Source organism: Aptenodytes forsteri, unplaced genomic scaffold (genome assembly GCF_000699145.1).
Source record: "Aptenodytes forsteri isolate BGI_AS27 unplaced genomic scaffold, ASM69914v1 Scaffold184, whole genome shotgun sequence".
NCBI lineage: Eukaryota > Metazoa > Chordata > Aves > Sphenisciformes > Spheniscidae > Aptenodytes > Aptenodytes forsteri.
In genome coordinates this window covers 2809831-2835939 of record NW_008796078.1, presented here as the reverse complement: position 1 = coordinate 2835939, position 26109 = coordinate 2809831, and the positions used below count along the sequence as shown (strand labels likewise).

The 26109-nt window shown below is 37.2% G+C and overlaps 1 protein-coding gene across 1 annotated transcript; it reads right to left on the bottom strand.

Moving 5' to 3' along the window:
- Window positions 1-151: 151 nt before the first annotated feature.
- On the bottom strand, window positions 152-21934 carry GRK7 (G protein-coupled receptor kinase 7). The gene is made up of 4 exons (XM_009286699.2): window positions 21040-21934; window positions 19829-20266; window positions 5185-5456; window positions 152-844 (listed from the first exon to the last, which is right to left on the bottom strand). The coding sequence occupies exons 1-4, from the start codon at window positions 21787-21789 to the stop codon at window positions 502-504; spliced, it is 1803 nt and encodes a 600-aa protein (XP_009284974.1). The 5' UTR covers window positions 21790-21934; the 3' UTR covers window positions 152-501.
- Between the last annotated feature and the right edge of the window lie 4175 nt (window positions 21935-26109).

Sequence of the window (26109 nt, the reverse complement as noted above, 5' to 3'; positions counted from 1 at the left end):
ACAGACAGACTAGCTAACCAGTAAGATTCCAAGTTTGACATGGTATATGAGCTCCATTGTCTAAATGAGAATATTACTTGAAAATTAAAAAATCTTTCCTGAAAACTGTAGAACAAAGAGGAAATGTTAGTAGAAATAACAAGAAAATAGAAGGAAAACCAACAAATGATTGTATTCAAAATGGTAGTCAGTCATTTTCAAAAGGTGTTGCCTCTTCACTCCATTATTGCTTTTTGTATTTCCGAATTTCTATCATTCTAAGTTTCTTAGAGAAATATGGTTCTTCATCTTGATAAATCTCCAATAAAACAAAAATATTATCTCCTTTGCTAGAGCAAAGGAAAATAATACAGTCTACACAGCTGGTGGTCCTACATAGCCTGTCAATGTCATATTACACCGATTGGTTCTTTTTAAACAGATGCATGGAGTTTCTGAAACAGTGTCAGAACATGGAAAGTTCTGAGGTGGTTTCTACTCTTTTTGTTAATGATGTGATGTTTACAACAACAAACAAACTCCTGACTTAGCTTCACCTCCATTTGCGTGTCCCCCGGAATCTACTCTGTTAGGATCATTCAGTTCTTCAAACAGTCCCGTTTCAATAATTTCTTCCTGCCAGGCTATAGGGACAGCACCTGTCGCAAACTTTTTGAAGAACTTCTTATCTTTGTCATCAAACTCAATTCCTCGTATTTCAGAGAAGTCAGCAATGTCTGCAATGTCTTTGGCATAGACAACTGATGGATCTGGCACAAATGGAGGGTCAATAAGGTTTGCCTCTAGCCTGTGGAAATTTATTGTTTTGAAGAAACTATGTTTTCTTGGGTCATCATCTTCATTTCTGCAATAAAGCAAAAGTTTGTTAATCAATATGATGTTTTGCTTTCAGGTGTGTCTTTGTGTTGTATACATGAGAGTATTTTAAAGTAAGGAGCTATACAGAGAGAGATATTTACACACACACACACTGCAATGCAATTCCTTTTTTCGTAACCAAAGAACGCTGCATTGCACAATATAAGCAAAGCTGAGAAGCAGAAAACATCCTGATCCCATTATTCATTACTCTACCTCTCAGGGTAAATTAGTCTGGGCAAGGTGCCATGCCAGAGTTGCAGTGCTGCTTCTGGCAGCGCACCGAGATACCCATATCCAAAGATAAACTTTTAACTAGAACGGAAGATCTAGCAAGATGGGCAGGGGGAGTATTGGATTTACTGTCCAAGAATGGAAGTCCAATGGTTGGTTCTATAGTAACTAGGGTAAGAATATCTATTAAACTCTAGACTGGGGCACATTGGGTTAATACAGCTAGGGATTGACGCTGAGGAACAACAGTCTGAATAGGAAACTGGTGACAAATGACATTTCTGGTTTTATCTTAATTCAAAGCAGCTATGCATTTACATGATAAAACTCAATTATGTTGCTCTAATACACTCCCAGTTTTAGTGAGTCTGTTCATTCAGATGAACTACTCTTATAAATGAACAAAGATTTACAGCAAGAGATTCACAAATTATGACATCAGCAAAAGTATGTGTGCCACTGTCACAAATACAATCTTTTATTAATATTGTTAAAACCCAAGAATAAAATCCAGAAAGGACTAAAATCATTGTAAATACGTATTTTAAACACGTCTCAAGAAAAACAACTGCAGACCTCAGGGAGAACTTTTGCTGTAAAAGAAACAGTGAATTGTTTCATTGTAGACCCATAGAGAGACTTGTAGGATATTCTGATGATAAGAATAATCTGAGCCTCAAATGTGTGCTCATTAAAGCATGACCAAGGACCACAGCTTTTGAACTGTGCCTCTAGTGACAAGGCATGCAAAGTTTGAGTTTTGGACTCTAGTGAAAGGAGGAGCAGGGAGGACCAGTGTATTTTTTACACCTATGCCTTCTTTTTTACATGTTTATGGGTGCACTGGTCTTGAAAATGGTAATGTAAGAAAAACAAATTTGTCTGGTTTTTGGCCTCAGAAAATGGTAGTTGCTAACATGTTGCTGTTTTCTTTTCCCACTTCCTTACAAAATCATATACTTAGCCAAGTGTAAGCACTCATGTATTTCTAGACAATGTTCTAAGAACAAAACGTAATGCAAACCTCTGGCAAGTCTTTTTTATCTTTGCCAATGTGTAGTACAATTGTGTGACTATCTTTTCCCACTTCCTTACAAAACTTAGCCATTAGCCAAGTGTAAGCACTCATGTATTTCTAGACAATGTTCTAAGAACAATGCAAACCTCAAACCTTTGGCAAGTCTTTTTTATCTTTGCCAATGTGTAGTACAATTGTGTGACTATACAAAATCTTCCTTTTTTTTTTTTTTTTACGACCTTATACCATGTATACAGAACAGCTCCTCCAGCTTGCCACTACTGCCAGTTCCTCATATGCTGTCCTGCCATGCTTCTAGGCTGCCTTGGTGCTATCCGGGCACAGCTGACATCAAACTACCAGCTGCCCTCTTCAGCTCCCTCGTTAGAAAATTGTCATTTTGTGCCTCTGCTGCCTGGTTACTCTGAGCAGGTCACCACCATCCACTAACCACTGAACACCACCACGACCAGGATGCTAAATCACAGCCTGAAGAATGATAGATGCTGCCATCCAGGCACCCTGGGCAATGAAAAAATGACATTTTCAACCCAAAAGAGCCATATGAACACAATTATGAATGTATAGATTAAACCAACAGGGATCATGACATCTGCATATGCATAGTCTTGCAAAATCGTCTCCTAACTTAACCAGCTAGTAATAACCAAGTACTTGAGCAGCCCTCCAGCCTGATGTGATTTATTTACATTCACTGTTAGCTTGAAGCGCATTAGAGTTGCTGTTCAAATTAACTAGCGTCCTGGGACTAGCAGGGCCAACAATCCTACTGGGCAGATGCACTCACAAAAATTTCACTTTGTTTTGCTTTTCCTTTATGTAACATAAACCAAAAAGCACTAGAAGCTGGTGAAGGCTCCAGAATGGATTGCTGCAGTGTTTCTACTCCTGATGTATTTTCTGACACCACCAAAACCATAAAAACTTTAAAAACATCAAGCTACAGGAACGCCATCTACTGGAACCAACTGAGGCATCTTCCAACTAGCTGGAGATGAACTTGAGCTCTTCCTGTGTGAATTGCACGTTTACGTAACTTAAATAGAAAGAGCAAATGAACTCATCTAAACTATCAATTTCGTACTCCTCCATTAAAAAAAAAAAAAAATTAAAAAATCACTTCACAGATTTGGGATTTGAGATGTCAATCCTGAAAAGCTTGAGTGGAGAAAAAGGGTTACATCTTTCCTGAGTTAGCCAGTGACACTGAGTCTTCAAAAAAAGAGTGGAGTATTTTAAAAGGTCAGGTATACAAAGTAAAGTTAAAGCTGCTCAAGGACAGCTTATGCAACAGGCACTTATGTAGATAACCCAAGGTCTTGTTGTCCTTAGTAGAATTACAGTGCTAATCTTTACGTAAGGATGAGCTGTCCTGAATAGTATCGCCCTGTTTAAGAGGTGCATGCAGGCTTTTATTCTGTATCATGCCCAGGTATGGTATACATGCTATTGTTTTCCTTCTCTAAGTACAACGCCTAAGAGCAAGAATATCTTAAATAGCGGAAAATTAAAAATAATCTGTGCAATTACATTTCTCCCATTGCTGAGAAATAATGTAACAGTAAGCAGACAGAATTATTGTAAATGATTCCCTTGGCAAAGTGAATGTGGTTACAGTAAGTGAATAGCCTGTTGCTGGTTTTGCTTCAGACTTGCTGAATGAACTTGACCAAGTCACTCAGAGTCTCTGAATTTCATTTTCCCCTACTCTGAAATTTGTTTACTTCACAAAATGCTGTAAGACTAAATGTCTGCAAAGCATGCTGACTTGTAAGGTAGAATGCTCTAAATGTTTTTTATATTATTTTTAAAATAAGCTTTTAAAACATATCAAAAATAATACAGATTTTGTATCAAACACACTCTATGTGCTGTTGAAAATATTTATTTTTTTCTGCAGCCTTGCAGAGTTGTTGGGAAAACTCATCAGGCACAAAGAGTAGCTACCTTCATCTAGCACTGGAATAAGAAGAAGGTTAATTTTTTCAGGCAAATGTGACATTTTGCAAAACTCTTCTTCATTGTTATGAAATATAAATTTAGAAGACTATCTGTGCATTTTCATTAAGTCCCTGTGTCTATTCCACCTTTAAACTGGAAAAGCACCTGATAAATATATTTGTATTCATACACAATTCAAATCATGGTGTATTCTAAAGACAGGTACTATCAGTTTCTTTTTCGTTTTTTACATTTTTATTTTTTTTTTTTTGTCTATATTGCAAATGTAGATCCCCAATCTGTCTCATTAGAAATGCACTAAATGATTTTTTTTTTATATACACACACACCTACCAGAGGGATCAGAGATATTACAACCTAAACATTACAATGCTTAGCTTTCCAATTTTCTTATTGAACAGTTCCTTGAAATTCCTAAGTCAGGGACACATCCATCAGTCTTCATTAACCCAAAGCCACCTCTTAAGTCCCAAAAAATGTTTTGCTTTGTAAGAATTTGTGCCCAACATTCTTTTCCTCCCTTTTCTCCCCAGGATGAGTCAGGAAGACCAGAACCTCTACAAGATTTTTTTAAAGCACCTGAGTAAAGCAGAGGGGTTAAGGTCTCTTCAGTAAGAAGCCAATGACACAGCCTTGCAAGTTAGCTATCTGCAGGGAAGAGAATCCACATTGCAGATTTGGATTTTTGCCCACATCATTCCAGTAAGTGATACAGCCCAAGACTCTGCATTCAGTCTGCATTGGCACAGATGCAGGTATCTACTTGAATATCCTTTACCTTTAGGAAAGAAAATGCAAGAGAAATAGGCTGCTCCCTTCTCCCAAAACTATATAAAGTCTAACCCCACAAAATACCAAGAAGGGAACTCCTATGAGTAGTCTGGGGTGAGGATGGACAAGACACTATTGCAACAAAATTCCTATTTCCATATTATCTTCAAAACTTTCCACCTCTCTTCCTAGAAGTGAAAGGGAAAATTCAGTACTCTGTAGAAAGTCAAGATCTAACCTGGTTTTGTGTAATATGTAAAGTAACAATATTATTTGCAGCTTTAATCTGGCTTTTACTGAGTTTGAGAAGTAAGGCATACCTGCTTCCTAAACGATTCTCTGTTTTCTTAGCCAAAAACAGTCGGCAAATATCTTTCGCTTCCTCTGTAAAGTTGTCATGTTCAAATGTCACCTCATCTTCCAGAGTTCTTCTTTTAACCTCATCCTTACCAACCTTTTCTTTGAAATCCTTGAATGGTGTTCGCCCAGCAACCATCTCATAAATACTACACCCCATAGCAAACCAGTCCACAGGATAGCTGTAATCTTCTTCCTTCAGGATTTCTGGAGCCATGTAACCATTTGTCCCAGCCTATTACAAACATACAGACAGATTTACTATACAATGTCAGTAATGAAATGCATACAATTAAACAGACTAGTCTATAATTCTTCCAAAATATTAGTAATACAATTGATATATTTTGTATCTAGAAACTCTGTATAATTGATTTATTTTTTTATCTAGAAACTCTGAGGTATAACTCTGTTTTAGCACATGGACTATTTCTGTCTTTCAACATCTTAGCATATGGGAAAATTGTCTTAAATATGCTCTTCAAAGGTGAAATGTCTGTGCAATTTCTACCTAAAAGTAGTTTCTTTTTAAATTAATGTTTAGCTTGCTTTTTTCTTCCATATTAATTTTTTTCCTATTTTTTTATCTAGAAACTCTGAGGTATAACTCTGTTTTAGCACATGGACTATTTCTGTCTTTCAACATCTTAGCATATGGGAAAATTGTCTTAAATATGCTCTTCAAAGGTGAAATGTCTGTGCAATTTCTACCTAAAAGTAGTTTCTTTTTAAATTAATGTTTAGCTTGCTTTTTTCTTCCATATTAATTTTTTTCCTGTTGAAAATAGCATTGATAGCTTTGTCCTGTAAACACAATTAGCAATCAATTTGAAAAGATTAAAAAAAGACACAAATCGGACAAACAATCACCGATTCCCTCCCTGTTCAGTGGTTATAACTGGTCCAACACAGGGGTCTGCTGCCAATGAGAAAATTCTCATCAAGCCGGTAGCTGAGCTGCATGAGGAAGCTCTCACCTGCACTCCCTGTTGGTTTCTGGAAGGAAGTACTACCACCAAGGGCCAAGAAAAACTCTTAAAACCATTGTAAGAAAGTAAACCTATGAAAATTATAATGAGTAAATTACAGGCATTTTAGTATTCATTCATTACAGGTACATTCATTACAGGTGAAAGAACGAGTTCGTATTTCCTAACTGAAAAAAGCTCTCTGAATAAAGGCTATTACTATATACAGCACTAATGGACCCTTCTCCAAGAGAAGTGACTGCTCTTTGAGAGGGGAATCTGCCTGCTCCCTTCCCAGACCAGGACTGGCGTGTTCCCCCCTGGGGGACAGGCTGCACAGTGTTCAAAATAGCTCCTGCTGCCTCTCTCTCTAGGGAGCTGATTCACCTGGGAGGGAAGAGAAGAGGTCAACCTCTCTGTACGCTTTCTGCTGCGCTGTTAATGACTGAGGATGCGAGATTTCAATCGAAACAGCATTCCCTCACCTGACCCAACATTTCCTGCCGCATCTGATGCTATACCTTATTTTATATATTTACCAGATTCAGCTAACAGTGATAACTATGTCAGAAGTTGCTCGAACCTCTTTTATATCTTTTTGAAATACTGGGACTGATGAATTGGTAGTATTACCATTTAAAATGAAAAATTATGTTTATGCAAAATCCCACTAAAGGTTATTCAAGATGGTCATCATTAGTGCTACCAGAATACAAGCAGTGACAGAGATTCACTCCAAAGCAAAACAGTTAGAAAAAGGTAACTAAAACTAGAGGACATTTGGGCAAATGATATTTTTACAAAGCACAGCTCAACAGATGAATTTTATTTTATGAGGTTTGGGCAACTCCTCTAATTTTTGCAACTTTAGGCACAGTATTTCTGAGTCAGATCTCCCTATAAACTTTAGCTCATGCCACTACACATTATGGCATATACTCTATTGTAAACAATGTGTGCAAGAGGGAACATCTTAGCATCAATTACAACATAAGCCTAATGGACAGAAAATTAAATCCAGTTTGTTTTTGCTCTTTGTACTTTTTTTTTTTTTTACTAAAAGTAAAAAAATCCTATCCCCTAAAAGGGATATAGAGCAAAATCCTCCATTTGGTTGAAAAACAGAAATGAAATGAGAAGAACAAAAATATCAGCCAGGTTGAAAGCAGAAGAAAAGATTAAAAGCAAACTGTTTCCTCCCTCACTAAAACCACAAAAGTACAGAGGAGCCGTATGGGCATTGCAGCAGCTGACATCACGCCACAGGTAATTTGTACTGTTTGCATTGAATTTCTCTAAGTAAATTTCTCTAAGTAAAAGTTAATACCGAGAGATACCCTGACAGTATTACATTTTTATGTACGATTACTGCTCCATTCAGAAAGGGGGACAAGTACTCAAATAGGGACCACAGAACCCAGATCCATCTGGCCTCAGAAGATCATGAAACCTGGAAAGGAGAGGAGGAGTTGAAAGCAGCAGAGAAAGCTTGGTACAAAAGGATGCACACAGAGCTCATTGCGGTTAGTGAACACAGATACTAAATAGGCTTCTGGAATATTTTTTTGTTTTTTTTTCCTTCTGGGAAGCAATACACATTCTTATTTTTACGGAGATGAAGCTAGGGCACTAATGCCTTGAAGAACTGATGAGTCATATCATCATCAAAACGCACCCTGACAGCACAGTATGGTCCTTCTGATAAGACATTACTTTGCTGCAACTTAGCATCATCATACGGGAACTGGATAAATCTGACATGGAAAAGTCAGAACTCTGCAATCATACATGTGTCTCAAGGCAGCTCCTTTCTGACTGCCTCTCCTTCCTTCCACTTGTGTTCTTTCTTCCATAGTTGTTTTTTCCAAAGAAATAATAGCCAAGTAACTTCAGTCTCTTCCATGTGCATTTTCCACATAACCTTCAAAAAGTCACACCATACAGAAGAACACCGTGCTTTGACACAGTACTCACGTTTCTCAAGAACAGAGAAAGCAAGACCATAACACCGTAGACCAAAAAGACTGCATGACCACAATTTAATAGAAAATAGAGATGGACCAACAGCAGCTTCCCTTCAGACTGAAGTGAAAGACTGTGGATGGGGTTACTGTGAACAAGAATTAAACTTCAAAATTCTAACTTAGTAGCACTGAAATCTTTTGAGCTGTTATTGAGCTGATCCAGCTCAATCTGAGAGAAGTCTAGAAACATATATTGTTCCTCTGATATGTCAAACCATTCCAATTCAGAATTTTATGAGAGCTGTTTTTCTCATGGAATTTCATCAAAACTTGAACCTGATCTTAAAACAAATCTCTCCCGATCCTGAAGCTTTCCTATGATTCATAATGAAGGAACAGGCTGAGAAGCAGGAATCTAAACCTAATCTCATAACCCCCTGAAACTCAAAACCCACTTAAACATTACTATTCTATGGCAGAAACAAACACATTTCACAAGTAGTCAGCAGTGACGTTTAAGGGGGGAGAAACACATAAACAAGCAGGGGGAAGAAACACATAAATCTCTGCAATCTTTATCACAACAGGAATTTGAAGAAAGGAAGAAAAGAGCTTAAATTTTAGTCTTTTCCACCTATTTCTACATATGTGGAGCTTTGGCAAAATCATTTGGGAAGAAAGATGATAAAGCCGTAAGCATTTGCTGTTATTAGGGAACACAAAAAAAAAAGCAATTATTCAACCCCCGGAACTGGAAGAACATACATCTTTCAAATGAAGATTTAATTCTATCTTTGGGAAGTAGATAGCATTAGAGGGAAGCTAAAACCTAACATCCCTGCACTAATCATTATGGAGAACAAGATGTCAAAAATCAGATCATCTTTCAAGGAAAAGAGATCCTGTGGCAACATGAAAGGCAGCCTCAATGACTCAGGAAAGGTTTATTTAAGCAGGTAAAACAGAAGCTTAGTGAAGGGAGCTTTTAAACTGTACAACTCTCACTAGCAGTAGTGGTATTTGAGCAGCAAAAAAATAGTGTATTAGGTGGAAAATGTATCCACTGATTCCCAAAGCAAAAGTTGATCGGAGTAATGAGTTGTTACTCTCAGCAGGCCAAGGAGTAAACAAATATACTGTAAATCATACTGAAATGTAAAAAGGAAAAAAAAGGACAGAAAGCAAAGGAATCAAAAGAGATCACAAAAAAGATAAATGCATTATTTTTGAGAAGGGGTCTATTTTCCATGGGCTGGTACTGAGTATTTAATTCAGTTAGAATTATCTGACCATGCCTCAGAATGGATACCTCTAAGTATGGGTTACTGGTATGTCTATCACACAAAAAATCATTAGGTTTGGATGCTTTTGTAGTTGTTTTCCCTCAATACAATTTATAAGTAAATTCAGAAGTTGTGTATTAACTGAAAAACACTTTTTCTTACTAGATCTTATTTTACATGGATAAATTTCACTCTTTTAATGGAAACAGGGAAAATAAAACCAACACACTCAGAAAGCTGAATTCCTTTGTTGTCAACTCTACACTACTAGGACGTGCATTGGGTTTCGACTGAGACTAAGACCAAGCACATTGTTTTCTTCTTTCCTGTAAGATTCCTGATAAGACCGGGAACCATTTGACCATATGTGTTGACTCCTCAAGTGATCTTACAGAGACACATAAACACATGGAATTACCCCTTCACTGACCTGGAAGTGTCCACTGACCCGGAAGAGTCTAATAGGAAACAAAAAAAAAAAAAAAAAAAAAAATCACAAAGGAGCCAAAGAATGTTATATTATCCCAACTTTTTTACAGAAGGCAGAAATCATATGCTATTGCAGAGGCACACAACTTTTTGAAGCGTAGTCAGTGCAACACTAGCTATTTTTTGCTTGCTCTCCATCTAATACTGTCTTTTGTGATGATGAGCAGGATGCCTTACTTGCATATGCTGTTTGAAATATAAAAATAGTCATTAAATTTCAGTCAATTAAATTTTAATTGACTTGCTTTTGAAAAGGGCTAACAGATCTACTTCTCCCTTTATTTCTCTATCTTGAGAACAACCCAAAATGCAATTTTTCAATAATCCTCTAAAACGTAATGACCAAATGTTGCCCTTGGATACATTAGTGAAGAAGTTCTGTTAAGTGGAATTGTCACTTTGAGTGTGGTTTGACAAGGCATAGTAGAAATGACTCATCTGAAAGTATACAAATGTTTCTTTTGTGAAATGTGATCCTGCATAAATTTTTAAAAGGTCACACAATTATAATAATACAAGATGTGATCCTGAGAAGCACTAAGTGCATTCAGTTCCCAGTACAGTCAACGGGTACTTGGCACACCACAACTCTGAGCAGAACGAGGCCCACAGTGCAAGTACGGTCATATATCCTATTCTGATTGCTGTCCCAAGAAGGGAAAGTCCCTTGAAAACCGCCGTTATCCCAGCTTCTAGCAGATGCAGGGGACAAAGAAACAGAACTCTCTGGAGCTTTCATCAGCACAGAAACAGGCAAATGAGGAGAAACGGGATTTAGATCTCTCTACCTTTTCCCACAGATCTCTGCAAAACAAACTCAATTGATATCACAAACCAAACAGTAAAGCAAATCAGAATGTCTATCTTTTGTTTGCCATGGCACAAGAACTGTTGAACAGAGGAAAAAAAACAAGCTGAGTTTAGCTCTATCAGCTGTTTCCTGGGGCTCGGTCCTTCCTTCCTCCAAGGGGTGCCACTGCCTGCTTTGTTCTCTTGTCCAGCTGTTCCTCCACTCCTTCAGCAATGCCCTTAATAGACCCTGCAGGAATGCAGGAACAGACCACAGAAAACTCTTCTCTGCACACGAGCTAACAGGCCCTAGATGTAGAGAAGAACAACTGATCTGCCTCTGTCACTCACTTTACAATCTTCTTTTTTCTCCCAAGAGCCACTGTGAGGAGGAATGGAGCGTAATTTAAATGAGTCACACAGAATTGCAGTTCCTCCACACTTTCTCACCACATGTTCATACAGTAACAAGAAGCCAGTTGATCAAATGAATAGGCAACTATCTTTTAAAAGAAGAGAAAATCAAATCTAATTAGGACAAAAGACACCCTTGAAAAGCCTCACAGAACAAAGATTTCGGCATATTGTTAAAGCTTAGCAAAGGGAAGGACCTTATGATGGGATGAACCATCATGAATGGATGGGCTACTGATTCAGAAGAACACAAGGAGGACTGTTCAGACTACCAGGAAAAGATAATGAGAAAGACTCTCTAGGAGCTTAGGAGCTACTGAATCCCATATGCTTACACAAAATTCAAGACCAAAGTTTTTTTCATTTTCACATAGGGACATAATTTTAACAGGGAAAGCTGTCTGCCTTAAAAAAAACCCACACAGATAAAAGCACAAAAGGGACAAAACAAATTTCTGCTATGTTAGAAAAAAAGGAAACAAAATTGCCTCTGGGTTCAAAGTCACTAACTGGAGTACTAAAAAAAATCCACCATTGGTTTTTACTCTTTTAAGTTTGGACATCAGTAGTCATTGAAATCAAGGAAGTTGCACAAATGAAAGAGAAAGCCGCTTCTGTGACAGTAAGGGCAGGCTGCCTCTGTGCTCACACTTGGGAAAAGAAACAGACACAGTTACAGCATGTTTTTCAGTTTTGATTTTCATATAGTGTGAATCTAAGGGATAAATAGCTTGAGGAAGGACGGTCCAGTAACTGGGCACCAATTTTCACGTTGGACTCTAGAGCATCTCCCTGCTTTCTTCCTGTGTGATCACGCGTAAATCACTATCTTTGCCTCAAATCCCTATTGGAGACAGAACCTGCTAACATCCCCACCTTGGTGAAGTGTCATCAGAAGAAATATGCATTCACAGACAGTGAAGCAATCAGACATTATAGGGATGGAGCATATAGGACAAGCAGAACACTTGGTACAGACTCATAACCACACAATTAGAATTCAAGAATTATCAGGGTTCCCTAGTCTTCCTGTAACATGATTTTCCCTTTAATTTCCCTTTAAATTTCTCCTGACCATTTCCCATCTATAATGCGGGAATAATAATACTTCACTTCAGAGGTCTTTATGGTTTTATTATTTAATGGCCACAGAATATTCCATAAGCAATACTAATAAGGGAGAAAATTCTCCATCTACTTAGCTCTGTATATATTTTATGAAGCTCTTTATAATGAATGCAAATACAGTATCATAGCCCAACACGCAGGTGGCTTTCTCAAAAACAGGACATCAAAGAGAAATTCTGTGTTCAGTGCCAGTGTGACTGAGGGAACAGGACTGCCAGGTGCCCTGAGAAGGGTACTGGCCCTCCACTGCAGGTACAGCCCCTGTAGGTTAAGCAGTGCAAATGACAATGAGGCCTGGATGGTTACTGTCTATCACTGAAATCCACGGGATTTCATCCACCTTATCTTTTAGGATTATGACTGATGTTGGAGGTACAATTCTTTTACACATAAATCCAGGAAGATGGGTACTGGCTGCATCAGACCAAAGGCTCATATGGCCAGTTTACTGTCTGTGAATTGGCCAAAAAGTGGATGTGTAGGGAAGACTGTAAGAACCTGGTGTGTACCTTGATACTTCTCTCCTAGACTCCAACTGTTTGCAGTTCAAGGGCTTCCAGAGACAGAAATGGTTTCTCTCAACAAAGTTGGCTTCCATCAATTGTCCACTCTCCCCCTGAACCTAGATAAATTCTTTAGACCCTACAAGACCTTTTGCAAGAGAGTCCTGCAGCGTAACTACACGCTGTGTTAAGAACCACCTCCCCGTGTTTTGAACCTGCTACCTTTCACTAGCCGATGTTAAATTTGAACAATGAGCAAAACCAAGCCCACAGTTTTCACTTGCTTGTGCCTGTAATTTCAGGATTTTATTTTGTCTTCATAAAAAAGTCATTATACATTTGTTAACTGAAACTACTCATCACAGTAAGTGGAATGTCACATGCGGTCCAATAAGAACAGAAGTACTACATTCCTCACCATCCTGCAAAACTGCTTCTGGTCAAAGCTGTCAAATCAACAGCTCAAAGAATTACATTGTCAGCCAAATGCTGCATTTCTTACCCAATAAAATAAAAACATCTTTGACAATGTTGAAGCAACAAGTGGTCCACTAGATGATTTACCAGAGAGATCATTCCAGAGTGTGTATTATTTTTTATAATAAATAACGAGCCTCAAGAGACAAAGGGACTAAACAGTAGTATTTAGCACTTACATAGCATTCTTCATGTTCAAAGAGCTCAATTAAGCTTTCTAGCAGCTCTAGGAACTTGATAAGGAGTCTTATCTCTTGCTTTTTTATAGAACATGCTATAGCATTTATTAACTGTCAGATTAAACTGAATGAAAAACAAGGTTAAAAGTCTTGCAAAGAGACCTGATGCTACGTCTTAAAGGGCTCCAATGTCATTTCCCAGACAGAAAAATGTGTCTCATGGGTGGCACACCCTGTGTAGGAAAAGCATTTCGTGGGACACATGGCATTCGCATAATTTTAGATGACTACAGTGTCCTTTCTGCCACCTGCAAAACTGCAGGAGGCAGAATGATCCCACAAAATCATTTTTGCTCCCTTCACTCTCATGATCATGGCATTCATAGTGGATAAGGCTGCATTCTGTAAAGTATATGTTTCAGAGATTAAAAAAATCTGAAATACCTGTCATGATGACGCACTTCATAACAACTGTGGTTATCAAAATTTTTAAGAACAAAGTTCTGCTAGTAAATCACAATCAATTTTACATGTCATACTTCAAAACGCATAAGGAGAATGGTGGTTTTGAAACTGTAAAATAGCAGCAAGTCACTCTAATCCTGAGCAAATGAATGGCTGTCATTTTTCAAAATGCAAAGGAAGAATAAATTTTTACAGAATCGTATCCAATAAGAATGCCATGTGATAATGACCAAAGGTCAACTGTAGGTCAACTGTACAACAGATTGCTGAGTTATTTTTTATTTTACAAGTCTAAACCCTCCTCCCACTTCTAAACTGCCTTGAAATTAAACTGCAAGTTTCAGAAACATCTAAATAGATTTCCTTCTGTTTTCCTAAGAAATAGAATCTTATAATAAACAAACATACAGGAGGGCAAAAGGACATTTTGAGTAAGATTTTAACCAAAACATGTTTTTCCTATAAAAATATTATGATGTCCTTCAAATATATAAAACACAGCACAGGAAAACTGTGAAGAAGCCTGAAACCTCTGAAGATATGAATGCACTTTTATAAATACAACAAAAATATGTTTGCCTTATTTTTCACAGTTATTATGTCAATATTTAAGCTCTCTGGCTCACATGCACCTGCACAAAAGCACTTAATAATTCACATGCAACAGTTGCATTGCACAAAAACCATACCCAGTAAGGGCAGAAAGTTCCTCCCAAAATAAAGAGCAATTACGCACTGACTTTTGGAAAAATGGAATTAAGTCCTCTATATTTCGATACGCAGAGGATATGAGGGTACTAAACAGAAGAACATGCTTACTTTTCTCGCAACCATTCTCAGGAAATTAAGTAGATTACTCTTTTGAAGAAGGGCAGGAGCATTTGACTCTCATACAACGAGTGAATTTTGAGTTGTGTGAGAAAAGTTGCAGAGACTTCAAGAAAAACGATGCCAGGTCAAACTGTTCAAGTGGAGAAACTTGGGATGGAGCCTCCTCATTTCTGTCATGCAAAAAGAACTAGTTCCAGAATCAATCAAGTGAGTACATAACTAGATAAAACATTTTGCCTATGCAAAAGCCATCTTTGCAGGCTCCAGTTTCTCCTTGTTGCCTATTTCAATTATATAAGACAAAGAGAATACCAACATTTAAAAAGGCGTAATTTCAAGATACAATCTAGTTTATGCACAGTATGATCAACACATCAGAACAGATGCTACAAGCACATTTGTATGAAAAGTCATAATGGTATTTCCTAAAGTCCTGAATAATTATATTATCACTGGCAAAGAGTTTATTTCTGTTTCCAGTGATGTCAGTAAGAACTCTGCCTGAGTAAGTGTGCATGTACACATTTCTAGGTAGACTGCACAGGTACATGTATGTATCACGACAAGATCCCATGTAATCCATGTTTGTTTCATGAAGAAAAAATACATTGTAAGTAGCTTTCAATTGCCTTCTACTTCTTTTATTTGCAAGACTGTTATTGCTCAAACTTGTGTATTTTAATTTTTTTTGTGATTTTTCCAGCACACCTTAGTGAAATTAAAGTTCCCTAAACTCTGTAATTATTACTGTACCAATTACTTACAACTGCCTATATATGTTCAAAATAACAGTCACATGGAAAGCCAGATGTTTCTACTTGCTGCTTTAGCAACTGAAAAGAAAGGGAGGAAACTTAAGGCTGGGTACCCAACTCTTTCTAGACCTTTGTAAGGAGCATTGTTTCTGAAAGTAAGGTATTTTTATTTACAATAGTTACAGATAATTGGTATAGAACACACAAATATTTCTCAAAAGGAGTATATGTAATGACAATACTTTAAGGATACCAAGGCTACTTCTTCAGTTACGTAAGTACTAAATCACCGGCTGCACAACGCTTTTTCTGCAGCATAAACACACATTACTTTATAAGATGACCACATTAAAGTCACCCATCTAAAATTCAAAAAAACTTTACACCCACAAAGATAATAATCTTTGGCTGGTAAACAGTACATAAACATTATGGTTTCATAGAAATCTTCATCAAAAAGTTGGAAAATGACTAAAACAGGAACTCATTAACTAGCTTATCATTTGTGCCGTGTGATAACCTAATCACCTAACAAGATTTACAAAAGGGATTTATGGATCCTCCGGCTGATGTATGGCTGATGGGCATTTATTCATACATGAGAAGCTAGGAATTTTTTTGATGCTTTGAAAGCAGAATAGATTTATCTTTAATGGCTCGTACACTCATGAGAGGTGTACAAAACTTTCAGAATGCATCGAAATACTGTATTTTTTGCAATCTCTAATGAAATAAATACACAGATAAATCCATATATTATATACTATTCAACCCTGTATAAGGAACGATGAAAGTCATCATATGATGTTTCTACTTCATAATATATAGCAAAAAAAGAGACATAGAAAAAAAGGCAGAAAACTGCTGCTTTGTTTCACTATTTTGTATTAAGAGACATTTTCATACCAGCATAGTTACAGTCAAACACATGGAGATGAATATTTTTTAAGCACGTGCCTAAGATCAGATGTCTACTCCACATTTGTTTACCTGGCTCCTCCTGATATATAAAAGGTATGGAAGAATTTTCTATTTTATTTTGCTTACTCACAAGGAAGATCCACTTAACACTTGAAGAACTAGAGAGATCATGAAAAGATTAGCACTCAGGAAGAAAAACCTATATCGCTGGGAGAGATTTGTAGACAGTTGTTGAAAAAAATTTAATTATTTTACTTTAGCATCTATTTAGTTCACAGCTGCAGGAAACAATTTGGAGGAAAGCGCTCTATTTTAAAAAAGGCACCATTCTGCTTCTTTATAAGAGTATGAGACTAAAACAGGATGTCCATACTCAGAATGAATATAATCTCATAATAAAAGTAGCTTTACTGGCTACAAGGGTAGCTTGCATTGTAGAAATCTGTTCACTGTGAGTAAACTGTTAAACTACAACCCAGGAAAGCATATTACTTTTTTCCCCTCTGAAACAGTACTTCAGCAAAACAAGGAATTCAACAGTTGCTGCTACTGATATTTCCAAGATGAAAAAGAAGAAATAAAATGAAAAAAATCAAACTCAAGCTCAGAAGTTTTCATTAGACAGTAGAAAAAAGGAAAAAAATCCAAGGGTTTTTTTTTTTTAATATATCACCTTACAGAATACACAATAGATGCAATTTTTAAAATTATTTCTACCTGACATTTAACAAATAAACTATCTTAATTCTTCGTAATATGTGTAAGACTGGCTAAGTAAAATTTATCTTAACAGAGGAAATAAATGACCATTAACTGTACCAGACAGCTAAACCATGGTTTCATTTGGTACTAACTACTTTCAGGCAGTAGAATGACTTATGAATATGATTAAAGCAAAGTTAGGCATTATTCTTATAGTGCAATAGAACAGTATTTTAAGTATGATATTGAAGAACCAGGTCATAAAAGAGGGCTACAAGATTACAAGGCTTTAAAGTCAGAACTGCTGGAGAGATGAATGAAGTTCAATGTACTACAACATCCATCAAAACAGAAGGATTCTTTGCAAATGGATAAATAAATTGAAATGAAAAGGTTTTATGTTATAGATCAGTAGTATTTTCCCTATAATTAGTGACTGAAAATTGTAAGCCTTAAGTTGTCAGTTCAGACCATCATCCAAAATCTAGAAACAGCTTTATCATGTTAGGCACTTCGCTCAGACATACAGTACAATAGAGGTTTGGCCTGGAGGAATATATTTTCTGCTTTAGCTTATAAAATTGCCCTTATAAAACTGTGTCCACAAAATGGTGCAACTGATTAAATTTCATTTAATAAATCTGTCTTGGAGCCATATATCTTTTTGGGTGAAAAAAACCCAAACCTATACAAATATCTTCTCTCAAGATTTTTTTAAAGTGATAACAATTGGGTAGTCATACTCAAAAAGCACACTATGATATAAACTTTCTGCCAATTTTAAGTCCCAATGTAACTGTGATTAGTAAAGAAAAATTCATTTAACAGCACCATTTTTATTTTATTACAGGAGTACATGGTGAAGCTTAATGCAACAAATTCTGTACAGGTGTCTTTAGGTCTTCCTCTATATGACGTTACTATAAATAATAGTAGTATCTAGCTCTTATATAATGTTTTTTAGTAATAGCTTTCAAATGACTCAAATAGGGTTAGTTTATATAAATGCAAAACAATACTGGGAATTATTATGCACTCATAGTTATGACACAGGAAAAAAAAAACCCCAAACTTCTTTTTCTTCCTTCTCCTATTTTAATTTCCTGTATGAATAAAACTGCCTTTAACAGAAATTCCTTATAACACACTACAATCGTGTAGTATATTATCCATTGCAGGTTTTGCTCTAATAAAACCACTCATTTAACTGTGAATAGCGCTTCTAAAAACAGTGAACAGAAGAAAAATCATTATAACAACCTGATGACTGTCATAGAAAGTGAGGAGGAACAACCGCCTTGTCCACTACTGCTTTGAGATTCTACCCTAATGCCAACAGAAGTGGTTAGACATATCTAAATACATTCTTTCATTTTGTTTTTTTCTTCTTCTGCCAAACCCCATGTATTTACAAGTAGGAAAAACTGCCCTTGGACAAAATGATTTCTTCTGGTTGTAATAACTGCATGCATCTATAACTTGCAAAGCACGGTAAGGTTTATAGCTTTGGGTTCACTGATCAAAATGCCATCTTCACAAACAAAACAACGTTCCCATTTCACCTTAGTTCTATTTAAAAACCTGCCTTAGCTTTCACAGATACTGTATTTTCGTATCTAACACACAATGCAGTCTCATTTTAAAATTATTTCCTATCTAAAAATACAGCAGTTTCCATATTTTCTTTCACCAAGAACTAAAACCACTCATAATACAAACTTTTTAAATTGCCAGGAAAAAAATATATCCTTCAAATTACAAATTACTGTATAAAGTAACAATGTCAAAAGACGTGTATACTTCAAGCATGATGCAAAAGATTACTAGCAGGTCCTCTCTCTTCTACTGAATTTCTACAGAGTAACTTGAAAGAACTGGGGAGTTTAACGTAAGGACAGTTAGACCAGTTTATAACGTTGCTTCCGTTTCTTCATATTCTTAGTGTATTTCAGACACGTTCACCCATTGTATACATCTTTAAGCTCCAGACACCTCGGAGAAATAGGCTTTTTTCATAGTTAAGCTACCTGAATACATCTTTCTTGTGTAAACCTCACGACATTACTACAAATCTGGGTTAGTTTTGGGATGACTTCAGCACAGCTGAAGTGCGGCACAGTCTAATTCACACAGCAAAAACCAGTTGGTCATCCATCTCTTTCTTCCTACACACGCACACAGGCATGTACACAGGCAAACTGTCATCAAGTCTGCTAGCTTTTTCGGGAATTAATTTGTGGGGGGAGGAAGGTTGGCAATGATTTATTGTGCAGCAGCATGAACACCTGCAATACAATCAGTAGCATCACTTAAGAGTAATCTGAAAGAAATTGTACTCTTCTAGGAGCAAAAACTGAATACAGAAGGAGTCCTATCTTTGACTGCTGCTCACTAAACAAACAAGTAATTGGTTAAATCCCCAACTACGCACTATTGCTCAAGGCACAAGGCATCTGTGTTAGCCTCTTTAAAATGATCAGTTCAAGAGTTTATCTTAAGAGAAACAACAGGTCAAGTTGATTCTACTGTTTCTGTGTAAGAGAAGTTATTTTACTACATATAGCATCAATATAGAGTTAATCAACCAAATCTTCTTACCACCTGTCTCTTAGAATGAAATGACCACGTAAGGTCTTTAGCAAAGAACAAATCCCAGGAAATTAAGTCTTGGACTCATAATGTATTAGAAATAGAACAGATTCCCTTCCCACTGCCCACGTTCAATGAATTTGTACTCACCCTCTGCGTAATGCTTTTTCCTTCTTTGACTCGCACTGCCAATCCAAGATCAGACAGTCTGCAATTACCGTTATCATCCAGGAGGACATTTTCTGGTTTCATGTCCCGGTACACAATCTTGATGGAATGGAGATGCAGAATCCCACAGGTGATCTGAGCTGAGTAATAGATGACCCTGTTCATTTCCAAACCCCTTTCTCCCACATTGTAGATGTGAAACTTCAGATCCCCTCCATTCATGAGGCTCATGACAAGACACAGGTGGGTTTTGCTCTCATAGGCATAAGCTAGTGTGACTATGAAAGGACTGTTGACCTTCTCCAGGATCTCTTTCTCCAGTAGTGCCATCTTCTCTCCACCTTTCTTTTTTAACCTTTTCTTATCCAGTTTCTTGCAGGCATACATCTTGCCAGTATTTTTCACCTGGATGGCACAAACCTAGAGAAGCAAGATGCACGAGGAAAGGTAATGAAGGAATTTTACACATACAGACCGGAATATCAAGGGCAGTAATAGGCAGGAACTGGGGAATCACAGATGCATATTAGTAGCTGCTGATGCTAACTTCCGTGGCAGAGTATATTAACAGAGAAAATAAGGAAAAAACAAGCATACAACCTGTTCTGTTCCAGACCAGTATATGGTGGACCTTATGCAAAGTTCTTGAGGACACCATTAGTAGACATGTATTAGCAAATAAAACGAAGAAGAACCCATTCTCTGACAATGAGAGTAAGCGGCATATACAGCTTGCATCTGTATAGCTAAACTCTCTTCCATCTCAAAAAAAAAAGGTAGCCTTATTCATACTGTGTTTTGGGAACAGATCCTGATCTGTGTTATTCCCTAAACTGCACCTAGGAACTATCTGGGAGTGTGTGAGATAGCCCAGGCTAAAACAGTGCCAAGGAGCAGACTAATAATGAACTATATAGACCATCATGCAAGCTTTTGTAAAGAAGCCTGCTTTTTACTAGCATAGATACAGAATATAAAAATTTTAGAGTAGCTCTTCACTAACAGGCATCTGGAGCCTCTATCACAGTATAGATTAACAAACCCAGCCTCATTTCTGGGAAATGGACTATCTGAAGGAGCAAGTTTTGCAAAACCTTGGACAATTTCTTAAACCATTGCCAAGTTCCTCTTTGCAGACCCACCTGCTGGTCTTGAAAGGGGATGACCCACATCCTTAAAAGTACAGCTCTTACCTCTCCGAAGCCACCTTTGCCCAGCACTCGGAATTCATAGAAGTATTTCTCAGTTACCGGCTGCTTCTCAAAAACTTTCCATTGGATGAATTTGTCATAGAAGGGGCTGGTCTGGAAGTCCTGGAAGGGCTTGTCTTTAAGGAAGAGTTTGGTTTCCTCCTTGGCCAGCTGCACGACATTCTCATAGTCTTTTGCAGTAGCTGCCTGGCATTTGCTGGCCAAGTCAGAGCTCATGAAAGCCAGATAGTTTTTGGAGCCTGCCTTAAGAAAATTGGTGATCATATTCTCCACGGTACTGCTCTTGACAGTGTCCTCTGCCAACTCCCAGTTTAACACCTCATCCAGGAAGTCCCTAGCTACCAAATATTCTGGCACTGTGTCTAAGAAGTTTCTGAAGAATTTCTTGCCAATGGGCTGCTGCTCACAGATGCTGTCATAATCAGCAACAACAGACTGTCTAGCCTCTCTGCATTGATCAATGTTGGGCAGTGAGAGGCTCTTACGTTTCTTTTGCATCTCCCTGGTGTCTCCATCTCCACTCTTCCTTGCCTGCAGATAGGCGGTGTTGGCAATCAGGTTGTCGAGCCCCCCCATATCACACATCTTGGCAAGCTCTTGGGGTGGCAGAGCTTGGTTGAGACAAAACGAGTAACTGGCACAAGTGCTGTGCTGTAGCTGCCCTGCACTTCTCCCTGCTAGTGGTGTGTGGGAGCTTCTGAAAAACACCAGAGAGACTAACTGCTTTTGCATTAAATACCTCTCAAGGATTTTCAGTAAGTACCTTTAGGTATATGCACCATTTGTGGAAAGTGACTGGTAAGAGGTTTCTCTGTAAGGAGCTTTGAGTCTGCTATGTATAGCTGAGGGATGACATCCTAGGCAAACCTTCTCACTGGCAGCACCAAACGCACACAGTTCAGCTGCTGTTTTTCAGAATGGGCCCTGATAACCTTTAAACGCACCAAGATTCCCTCTATATGCACTGTCCCTGGCTGCTCAAAACATGCAGAGATTCCTGTCTGCAATACATGCACACTCCAAACTCAGTGGCACTCTGGCCACAGTTAATAGGACAGCCTCATATCTCCCTTGCTTGACACAGAGAACACCAACGTACTAAGAATTATGTAAGTTGGGATCTGTTTTTACAAAAAGCTTTTATCACAAATCTGCCATGCCTGAAACAGAAGTTGACATAGACAAACATGAGTCATTCAGCTTTAAATTATCACACAATTCAGTGCTTTCAGTATCCACACTTCCAAAACTCAAGTTATACTCAGCATCAATGACTCTGAGCTCCACAGACACTTTGTGCAAACCTTGATGCCTCATGTGGCTCGCTCTGAGCAGATTACATGCAGAGCCTAAGACCTGCTGCTGGTCTAAAAATAATGATCCCTATATATGAAACAACATATAATTGACTTCATCTCCTACCCACAGAAAAAGGAAAAACATTTCAAATGACCAGCCAAATCTTGCCAAGACACTTCCATATGTTATTGTGGCCTCAGTTTATTTTTCCTGCTGAGCTTTATGACAGTAGGTGCAGGATGAGAAGGTGGTAACAGCGTATGGCTGAGGTGGCATCAACAAAGGGACAAAGCTGATTATAGTCAAGTGAAGGCAAATTCCACCTGACTTCACTCACTGGCTGCCTACCAGGAAGCCTGTGCCTCATTTTTTTCCCAAAAGAATAAAAATCATATGTGGCACTTTCTAGGCTAAGCTGTGGGGTCATGTGATCTGGCTGCTAAAACTTTCCTTAAATATAAGGAAGGTATTATGGGAAGAGGAAAAGCAGTTCCATGATTCTTCCAGTAGCAATGGGGTCAAGCTGTACTCTTGAAGTCAAGGTCAAGTTTCCTTTTCTCTTTTTTCACTCTTAGAGCAAGCTGAAGAGCTGAATCACAAATGCTAAACATTAGGAGTAACAACAAGCACCTCTCAGGCTCCCTACAGTACGTGCTAAGTGCTTCTTGGCTGCTTTTTGCCACTCTACTACTATGCAGTATTTTGTTTTTACATGCTTAATCCTGTCTGCGTTGAGTCCATTTGACATATAACTCATGCTTATACTCTACAAAGTTACATTAGAGGTGTGAGTGTTTTTCTAGCTGTGATTGAGAGGGCCATCCATCGCAAACTGCTATGTGTGCATGAGAATGCGGTGTACTCTAAAGCAGAGTATTTGAAAGTCTTGCTTGTACAGCAATCACTAATTCTGCCAGGTGAATGCAAGCACAGGGCAGGAGAAGGTTACATAAAGGTCTAACTAATGCAGCCAGCAGAGTAAGCAAAACTGAAAAAAGTCAAAGGAAAAAATGTGGAATTCTGCTGGTGGCTTTCCTGAAAATGGTGCCCACAGCAACATACTCCTGTAATATCCTGGGTACAGAGAGGCAAGAAAGGAGGTAATAAAAGCTTTAATTTCAGGTCCTAAAATTCAGCAGAGTCTTTTTTACATTTAGCAAGAATGCCACCATAGCTCAAACAGTAGCAGTACGAATGGCTGGTAGTTGGGGACCTAAGGGTGAACTCAAGCTTACACCAGCTGTTGATATATTCATGTCTAAGCAAATCAAGCAAATACCTAATGTTTACGGTATCTGCATAAGAAAGACACATTTACGGCTCCAAAAATCATTCTGCTCTGTTAATCAGAATCTTTCCCGATTTCTACGGAACATAAGCTTTCTCTAAAAGAACATAACTTCATAAAAAGCAAAGTGAAACAATATGATCTTTGGACACATATTCATTAGTCCAGTCACTTTGAGAGAAGACTCTAGCTAGATTTGCTGAATTATCCAAATCTGCCCAGCATTTATTAAACAGCAGAGAAAAGTAGATCAGCATTAATCTATTAGTCGATAATGGCTATTTAAGTTAGTGTTACCTACTCATAAAACAGTATGTTTGGGTGAGAAGCAAAACTGATTTATTTTGCATGTACAAGAGGTGAACAAATTCAGGACTAAAAATGGGTACTTATTAAGAACTATGCTAATGGAATATCAGGGTATGATTTGGAACAGAAGAAAGTTTCTCTGGTGCAAAGCTCATAGAAAGACTGGGACTTAAGCTAATCTCTAAATCACAGTGGAAAATATGCAGAACTTAAAATTCATTACCTTATATTCTAGGTGAACCTCTAATTACTGGTCAACAAGATACTTATAATACACAAACAGATATACACAAATATCAGCTGCTTTGATTTCAACATTAACTTTCCTAATACCTCATTTGTGTTAACACCTGCTTGAGCTGACAGTTTGCAAACTTTTCTACAATTATAATTCTCAGCTACTCTTGTCATGCACGTGACGTGAACTGAAAGCACGATGAAAATTAGTTTGGTACTTTCCATATTCACTTATAAACCAAAGCAAAATGAAGAACGAAGTCCTCTGATGGGACTAGATGGAGATAATAGAGGTTAGAGGACGGAGCCTGGGACCAAATTCTGGCAGAGAAAATAGGTGGTAGATAAGATATAGTTTAACTTTGACAGCTAAAAATTATTTCCACATCCAACCAGGCATTCTTTTGCAACCATTTTAGAAAGAATCCTTTTACACAAACAGAAATACTCCACAACAACGTAAATGCTATAGGCACTTCATTACTACTGTTAACCTATTTTATATTTGTTTTCAATTTTAAGACAGACATCATCCGGGATAATAACCACCGATGTGATACACTGTAACAGTGACACAGAGGATTTTTTTGATCTCAGTGTGTAATGAGACAAAAGCTATATTTAAAAAATTCAAAACATTTTAAAAACAGGATTACAAGTGTTAAACAAAAACACAGGAAACTCTGCATGTATGCTTGATGACACAAAGATTGCCATTGGAACTACTTTACACAGCAAAGATAAACATCTTTAAAAATACTTAAACAGCACTAAATAGAAATACATCTGCTGAGAAATGCATTAATCTTAAACATTTAAGATGGTAATTTTGAAGTAAACAATGATATGCATATAACATTGCTTCAATTTCGCCCAGGTTTATTAACCATTTTATTAAGCCTGAATTTGTTACAGACTTAAAGCAGTAATTCAACCTATTACATATATTAAAAAAAAATCCCACAGCATATGTTCAGATTAATAGTAATTACTTTGGATATTTAGGGAAAAGACAAAGTCAGAGGCAAGCACTTAAATATTTGTAAGAAAAAAATCACACCGTATAAAAAAGGTGATATATTGAGGATTTCCACAAAAATGAAACAATGCTTTCTCCCACTTCCAAAACATTGTAACCAATAAAATGACGATAAAGAAATTTCTATTAACTGAATTTTCATGAAACCACAATTTAACATTTTTCCCTATATTTAATTAGTACTTTCTTTCCTTGGGATATTTAAATTATCAGTTTTGTTTGCTTTCTATATTAGTCAGGTAACCAGTGAGATTTTTTACGCCCCTAGTTAACTGATATCAAATACGTGTCTTTGTACCAAAAGTCTCTGGATTAAAAATACGTCTCCATGATCTTTAACAGAAATATAAATAAAAAAATTATTAATGTGGTTAAATTTTAATACTATGGTTTTAGAAATCGTGTAAAGAATATAATAGAGTGAAAGACTTAGAGATACAACAAAACAAAATTTTCTGAAGTCATAAAGAAAACCTAAATTAGAAATGTTTAGTATAGTGTGATGGAAAAAGCACATAGCAAATGCTTTACACACTATTCATTTTAGATTAAAAACCAGAATACTTTCTAAAAAACTCACCGACTGTGTTTTTGTATATACAATATTACTTAGAAAACAATTTCTTTATCCTGACAGTAAACTATACAGCGTATCAGACTTACGGGTAAGGTCGCCCTTTCAAATTAATTAATTTAGCTATGCAAAAACATTAAATAAACTGTATTTAGGGTATAATCTGCACCACCACATTTCTATGCTCTGATGCAGTTAACACTCAAATCATAACAGATACATTTGTTAATGTAAAGTCTCTCTTTTTTCAGTTGTGGAAATATCTGCGGTAAGACTGACCATTACCTCCTCATACAGCAAAGAACA